General features: G+C 45.3%; 1 protein-coding gene and 1 non-coding gene across 2 annotated transcripts; one reads left to right on the top strand and one right to left on the bottom strand.

The window, feature by feature from the left end:
- Positions 1-461: 461 nt before the first annotated feature.
- On the bottom strand, positions 462-568 carry LOC120693713. Its single transcript, XR_005683167.1, has one exon. It is a non-coding gene; the product is annotated as a small nucleolar RNA R71 (small nucleolar RNA).
- Positions 569-3,904: 3,336 nt separating this feature from the next.
- Positions 3,905-4,516, top strand: LOC120689144. Its single transcript, XM_039971472.1, has one exon. The coding sequence runs from the start codon at positions 3,905-3,907 to the stop codon at positions 4,514-4,516; it is 612 nt and encodes a 203-aa protein (XP_039827406.1).
- Positions 4,517-8,299: the final 3,783 nt, after the last annotated feature.

Here is an 8,299-nt window from a genome sequence, read left to right as displayed (position 1 = left end):
TTTGATCTACCATCCAACTTCGATCCGAATCCTCAAAGAATTGGGCGAATTGTGAGATGCCGCGTCGTCCCACCCCAAAAGAAACCTACTTGGAAACCATGGCCAAGACTCTCAGGCAGTACTTGGCCCCGTCCAGCAATCACATCCCTACTGGACTGAACAATGACCAAGGCAATGATGGCTTTGAGCTCAAATCAGGACTGGTGAACATGGTTCAAGTGAGTCCATTCTGTGGAAAGGCATCAGAAGATGCCAACGCTCACCTTCAGAACTTCCTTGAAGTTAGGAGTACTATTAACCCCAGAGGTACCACGATGGATAATGTCCGTGTTCGGCTGTTCCCATTCTCCTTGCTAGGCAAGGCAAAGACATGGTTCTACACCAACAAAGCAGACTTCACCACATGGGATGCCTGTTCCAACGCATTCCTGACAAAATACTTCCCGGTGGGCAAAACCAACACCCTCCGGAGCAGAATCTCTAGATTTCAGCAGCTGCCGGATGAAGCCATTCCGGAAGCTTGGGAGAGATTCCAGGTGTACATTGCAGCATGCCCCCACCACGGCATGGAAGAATGACTGATCATTCAAAGTTTCTTCCATGGCCTAAACATACCAGCCCAGAACCACATCGATGCAGCATCAGGTGGTTCCTTCCTTTCGCTCAGCGTCAACGCAGCAAAAGCGCTGGTTGAGAAGATTGCTTCCAACCAGAGTTGGAAAGGTGAAAGGCAGCAACAGCTGTTGACGCTCACTAACGACCATTAGCAGGCGTCAACTTGATCAGAAAATCATGAGAGTTTGCATTTCCTACACGCATTCCTATCCAATAAAGTCCCTAAACCACACTTTACCTTTTAGAATATGCAAGTTGTGTTTTCAAGCTAATATGCAGGTTACAAGCACACTTTGGCCCGACACAAAATCACAGAAATTATCAGAGCACCGATTCAGGCTCAGATGGACCAAAAGTGATGCAAGAACCCAATTCAAATGAGTCAAGATAGGCCAACCCCAACGTGGATCAGACAAGGAGGCCCAATACAGCCTGCCAGAAGAAGTTGGGGGCGGTTGGTGGCCCAGGCAGGCCGACCGACCAGGCCCGTGGGCCCCACCGCCTCAACCAAGGCACGTGGTGCCTCCCTGTTGGTCCCCTACGTCGGTTGTGCAGGCTTCACCCCATGTCTCCCTACTATAAATACCAGGGGGCGGGTGGAGAATAGAACACACACACACACACACACACACACACCACACCTCTCATTTCCTCTCTTGCATTCTTTGCAGAAAGTCTTTAGGCTTAGTGGAGTTTAGGAGAAGTCTAGGAGTCATCGAGTCGCCGGAGTTGCTCGAGAGTCTGGTATGGGTTCATCTCTAGCTCTCTCTTGTAATATACTGTCGTTTGTAATAGAATTAGACTATGGTTACCGATATCTGCTTGAAGTATATTCTAAGTTATCGAGTATATGCTTCTTGTCATAGTTGCGTTATTATTCAATGCTTGCATTGCATGATCGCCCTGTGCTGGAGATGGTTAGTCTTTGGTTCTTAGAACTCTATCAACTGCTCCAGTATTTGTATGATTGCTGTAGTGTGATATCTATCCATCCGAAGGGTGGGGGCTCCGCGTGGGACACTAGAGTATCCCTTACTAGTATAGACATGGTGTCTAGATTAGCTAAGAGTTGCTGGATGTCAACTATACCAACGGTTTGTAGAGGTAGCCGGCATGTGGTGACAGCCCTGTCCGAGCCTTTTAGTAATCCTCCACATTCGGTATGGGGGGTAGGAGGTACATAAAGTCGCCGGGGTGTACAGGCTCCTCCCGTTACTTCGATAGCGATCTCCCTGTTGTGTAGTTTAATCTCTGATGAGCTAACTAATGAGAAAGTATAGATATAGCTAGCCTAGCACAGCTGACTCGAGCTCTGACTTTTACCTTGCTCCCAGCCTAAAGCAACCTTTATTCTTTTATCCAAGAGAGTAGTTTGTGTGTGTGTGTCACACTACCTCCTACCATGTTATTATCTTACCCCTGTTTATGCATAAGAATATCCAATCTAGATAGAGCTCACCAACTAATCTATATATTCTCTCACTCATTGCCTTCCTGCGGAAATATAAATGACACCCCGGTATACTCCCGGGTAAAATGCTACAGTGGTATTCCGTGGGCTTGTGGATCTATTCGTGGTTCATGAAATACTGCCACCCCAGAAAATTGGCGTCTGCGAGCGTCATCGCTAGGTGACGTTGGTAGGCTCCAACAAGCATTTTTGGCGCCGTTTCCGGGGAAGGTACATAGTGAAATCTGTAGACAAAGTTGTGAACAAAATCGAAATTGGTATTCGCTTGCTTAATAGGCGAACTTGGCTTTGTTCTCTTGTCTTTGTTGATATGAAAACAGGGTAGTGTATGACCGGTTTCGACTTACCGCAAAACTTTCATTACGATCTAGAGTCACTTTTGAGGAGGACGCGAGCTCATCTCGTATCACCTCGGAGATCACTCCCGGCAGTTGACCTAGTCATCGCATCGTCGTTAGCTCCTAGAGCTATGGCCCAGAAGACACTATGTGATTACTCTGCTCCGTCTGCTAATCAGGTCCCGACCGGACCCGAGGTTAACACCGGAGGAGAAAATTTCGAGATCAAGACGGGTCTCATTACGATGGTGCAGGCCAGCCCATTCTGTGGCAAGGCCAATGAGGATGCCAGCGCTCATCTCCAGCAGTTCCTGGAGCTCTGCAGTACTTTTGTTATCAAGGGTGTATCTCAAGATGCAATCCGGCTCTGTCTGTTTCCGTTCTCTCTCTTGGGGAGAGTGAAGCAATGGTTTTATGCTAACAAGATTGCTGTGGATACTTGGGACAAATATGCCAAGGCATTTCTCTCGAAGTTCTTCCCGACGGGCAAAACCAATGCTCTTCGTGGTTGGATTTCGAACTTCCAGCAGGCATCAAATGAGTCAATTCTCGAAGCTTGGGAGAGGCTTCAGGAGTACATTCTGGCGTGTCCGCACCATGTAATGGATAATTGGTTCATTCTACAGAACTTCTACAACAGGTTGACACAGTCATCCCGTGATCATGTGGATGCCGCTGCGGGTGGAGCTTTCTTCTCGCTGACCATTGAAAGAGCTACATGATTGATTGAGAAGATGGTTTCCAACCAAGGTTGGAGCGATGATCACCTCCAACCGCGCCAGTGAGGTATGCACTCCGTCAAGGAGGCTGGCATGCTCGCTATGAAGATTGATCTCCTCCTCAAGAAGTTTGAGGATTATTCCCAAGATAAGGCTCAGACGCAAGCACTTCAAGCCTTGGAAACTCGCATGACATGCGAGGTCTGCGGGAATGTTGGACATTCGGGCGATAATTGCCCAGAAACCCAAGAAGAAGCTCTATTCCTCAATGGCAGCAATGGGATTCGTCCACAAGGAGGTCAGGGGTGGAATCAACCACGCCCATATTACTAAGGAGGTAATGGGAATTCGAATTCTTTCAGTCCTAACCAGCCTACCTTGAGAGATCTTGTCTACGGCCAAACAAAGATCAATGAGTCCCTTTAGAAGAAGTTGGCCGCTATAGACAAATCTATGGAGACCATCCATGCCAAGATGGACGGATTCTCCACTGCCATCAAGAATTAGTTGAGTTTCAACAAGATGATTGAGACTCAACTAGCTCAAGTGGCTGCTACTATGCCCCTGCTTTGGAGAACGTTAAGGCGATAACCACACGAGGAGGTAAAACCACTCAGGACCCGCCTTATCCTAACCATGTTAACAGGAAGAAAGCAAGCCCGGTGGCAGAAGAACCACCTCAGGAGGAGGAACCCGAGAAGGTTCATGAAGGGAAGACGGCTCCGCATGAATTTTATGATACCCAAGTACTGCCGTTCCCTATGAGGGCAAAGAAGCCAAGTATAGATGAGCAGTTCCGCCGCTTTGTTGAGATAATACAAGAAGTGAACATCAATGTGCCCTTGATGGATGCGATGAAGGTTCTGACCTATGCTCGTTATATCAAGGACATAATCAACAACAAGCGACCACTGCCAACTACCGAAGTAATCAAGCTCACTGAGGCATGTAGTGCAGCCATACTTCTACAATTGCCCGAGAAGAAGAAGGATCCAGGATTCCCAACTATCAGATATTCGATAGGGGTACAGAACTTCGACAAAGCCTTATGTGATTTGGGAGCTAGTGTTAGTGTGATGCCGAAGGCAGTCTTCGACCAACTCAACTACACAGAGTTGACACCAACACCCATGCAGTTGCAATTGGCTGACTCCTCAGTACGGCACCCAGAAGGAATCGCTGAGGATGTCCCAGTGAGAGTACGGGACTGTTTTGTCCCAGTTGATTTTGTGGTACTTGATATGGATAATCAGAAGGAGATTACTCTCATTCTAGGACGGCCGTTCCTCAATACAGCAGATGCACAAATTGATGTTGGGGCCGGAGAAATCCGACTCCACATCAATGGTAAAGGGGAGAAATTTGACTTCTGACCCAAGAGGGAGCAATGCTTGATGATCCAGGTCAAATTTGGGCCAAATCCTCAGAAAATCAAAGAAGTTGAAGTCACAACCTCTCAGAAAGATAGTCTTATACCTTTCATGAAGACACTTATGAAAGAAGATCCAGTTAACTCAAAAAGGTCTAAGAAGGAGGGTAAATCAAAGGTTACTACATCCGAGGATCCTGTTCCTGCACCGCCTACACCATCAAAGACCAAGAAGGTGTGGCGCAAGAAGAATAAGACGTCATCGATCACTACTACTTCTCCAAGTACGGACGAAACGACCTCAACCTGATCAGGTATGGAGAAAGGTCTTGCTTTTCGACCCTAAACCAAGAGCTAGCTCGGGGGAGGTTTCCTCCCCTAAGTCAACTGTATCTCTTTATTTACTTTCAATAAAATTTGATAAAAACCTTTAAAAACAAAATAAAAAATTTACTGCTTTATTTCCCTTTTCAATGATGCGCGGTAAGAATGTTTTAACTCCCTTTTGATAAGTTGAAAGGATGAGTTTTGCTTTGCTCTATCATGTCTGTTATGCCTAGTTTGAAAATAAGAGTTCTCTTGAGTTTACATTCGTTGGTTATACAAATATTTTGCCAATAAATCTGAAAGTTCCGTGGGTTGCATATGCTTGATCCAAGTCTAAGTTGTGGTGAGTTCAGATATGGTAAATAAGATTATGCTAGCTTGTGCTAGTGATGCTTGAAGTCTATAGTTGTTTTAAAAAAAATAATATATAAAATAAAAATAAAAATAAAAGGCAAGTTCCCCAGCGATATGCAATGTCCTACCAGAGCCATATGTCATATTCCATGAAAAAACCCTGATACATATGCTGCTTGATGTTCTGTTGAGTTTTGTCAAATTGGGTGACCATAGTGAGATACTCATCATGCTTTCTCGATCATGAGCACGTACACGTTCCATCCATTTGCTATAATCCTCCACTGGGAATTAGCACCACCATCCATTCCGCATCAATAAATGCTACATGTCTCGGTGATCTGTCTCGTACAACATCCCTAGAATAAAATAAAGTCAGATTATGGTTGTCCAAAAAAGAAGAGAAAAGATGGCATGCCAAAGAAGCATGACCCAAAAAAAAGAAAGAGAGAGAGAAAAGGGGGTAACCATGTCTCAAAAAAAGAGAGAGAGAGATAGGATGATTCGAGAGAGAAAAGCCATTACCTCAAGGAGTAAGCCATATTCATCCATCCATCCATCCACTCATACACTTGCACCTTTTGATCGAGATTGCATGACTTGTTTCTTCACGGATCCTCTCTTTGACTTTACAATAAATAGAATACAAGTGTGCCCTGTTCCTATCCTACCTTGAGCTCCACAAAGGCTTGTAGTAGTAGGAAAGATCAAAGGCAAACACTGCCCTGGTAAGGAAATATAAGATGAGTGCCTCAAGAGAGTTATCCTGGGAGCTTTGCCATGTTTTCAAAAATCTTTCAAAAAAGTGTCTCCAGATGGATTACGGATCTATGAATAAGTAAGTACTACTTTATGCACCGTTCTAACTCTCAACAGCCCAAGACAAGGAGATAGCTAAAAAGCCCCATGAGGGAGTAAGGTAATTGAGCAAAGGTATGCTAACCAACTTATTTAAGCTTATAGATGAATCTCTTTGCTTCAGACTATGACATAACAGGTAAGGTATGAGTCAAAGTGATTTTCTGATTAAAAACCTGATTTGTCCTACTTTGCTCGGGACGAGCAAAGGACAGCTTGGGGGATCTTGTTGACGCTCACTAACGACCATTTCCAGGCATCAACTTGATCAAAAAATTATGAGAGTTTGCATTTCCTACACGCATTCATATCCAATAAAGTCCCTAAACCACACTTTACCTTTTAGAATATGCAAGTTGTGTTTTCAAGCTAATATGCAGGTTACAAGCACACTTTGGCCCGACACAAAATCACAGAAATTATCAGAGCACCGATTCAGGCTCAGATGGACCAAAAGTGATGCAAGAACCCAATTCAAATGAGTCAAGACAGGCCAACCCCAACGTGGATCAGATAAGGAGGCCCAATACAGCCTGCTAGAAGAAGTTGGGGGCGGTTGGTGGCCCGGGCAGGCCGACCGACCTACCTGGTCGGCCGACCAGGCCCGTGGGCCCCACCGCCTCAACCAAGGCACATGGCGCCTCCCTGTTGGTCCCCTACGTCGGTTGTGCAGGCTTCACCCCGTGTCTCCCTGCTATAAATACAAGGGGGTGGTGGAGAATAGAACACACACACACACACACACACACCACACACCTCTCATTTCCTCTCTTGCATTCCTTGTATAGTCTTTAGGCTTAGTGGAGTTTAGGAGAAGTTTAGGAGTCATTGAGTCGCCGGAGTTGCTCGAGAGTCTGGTATGGGTTCATCTCTAGCTCTCTCTAGTAATATTCGGTAATTTATAATAGAATTAGACTATGGTTACTGATATCTGCTTGAAGTATATTCTAAGTTATCGAGTATATGCTTCTTATCATGGTTGCATTATTATTCAATGCTTGCATTGCATGATCGCCCTGTGCTGGAGATGGTTAGTCTTTTTTTTCTTAGAACTCTATCAACTGCTCCAGTATTCGTATAATTGCTCTAGTGTGATGTCTGTCCATCCTGAGGGTGGGGGCTCCGTGCGGGACACTAGAGTATCCCTTACTAGTGTAGACATGGTGTCTAGATTAGCTAAGAGTTGCTGGATGTCAACTATACCCACGTTTGTAGAGGTAGCTGGCAGGTGGTGACATCCCTGTCCGAGCCTTTTAGTAATCCTCCACGTTCGGTATGGGGGGTAAGAGGTACATAAAGTCGCCGGGGTGTATGGGCTCCTCCTGTTACTTCGATAGCGATCTCCCTGTTGTGTAGTTTAATCTCTGACGAGCTAACTAATGAGAAAGTGTAGATATAGCTAGCCTAGCATAGCTGACTCGAGCTCTGACTTTTACCTTGCTCCCGGTCTAAAGCAACCTTTATTCTTTTATCCAAGAGAGTAGTTTGTGTGTGTGTCACACTACCTCCTACCATGTTATTATTTTACCCCTGTTTATGCATGAGAATATCCAATCTAGATAGAGCTCACCAACTAATCTATATATTCTCTCACTCATCGCCTTCCCTGCAAAAATATAAATGACGCCCCGGTATACTCCCGGGTAAAATGCTACAGCAGTATTCCGTGCGCTTGCAGATCTATTCGTGGTTCATGAAATACTGCCACCCCAGAAAATTGGCGTCTGCGGGAGTCATCGCTAGGTGACGTTGGTAGGCGCCAACAACGGCCCCACAAAGGAATTCATCATATCGACAGTGTTGATATGCTTGCTGCCAAGATGGACCTTCTCATGAAGAAGCTAGAGTCTCCGCACAAGGAGGCCAACCAGGTTATGGATTCTCGCGTGACATGAGAGACTTGTGGAGAAACTAGACACACATGCAACTTTTGCCCAGTTACTCAGGAGGAAGCTCACTTCGTTGGAGAGAACAACTCCAACAACTCTGGCTTCCGTCCTCAGCAGGGATGGAATTCCAAGCCCAACCTCCCCTTCGGTCAACAGCAAGGTATGAACTTTAATAACAATTTTCAGCCTTCTCTAAAGGACCTAGTTTATGGCCAAAAGCAGATTAATGATAACATTAGTAAGAAATTCCTTGCTAATGATAAAATCTTGGAATCTTTGGCCAGACAACTAGAGGGCATAAATTCTGTTATTAAAAACCAGTTGAGCTTCAATAGAATGATAGAAAATCAAGTTGCTCA

Source organism: Panicum virgatum, chromosome 9N (assembly GCF_016808335.1).
Source record: "Panicum virgatum strain AP13 chromosome 9N, P.virgatum_v5, whole genome shotgun sequence".
Lineage (NCBI taxonomy): Eukaryota > Viridiplantae > Streptophyta > Magnoliopsida > Poales > Poaceae > Panicum > Panicum virgatum.
This window is presented reverse-complemented; position numbering and strand designations above follow the sequence as displayed.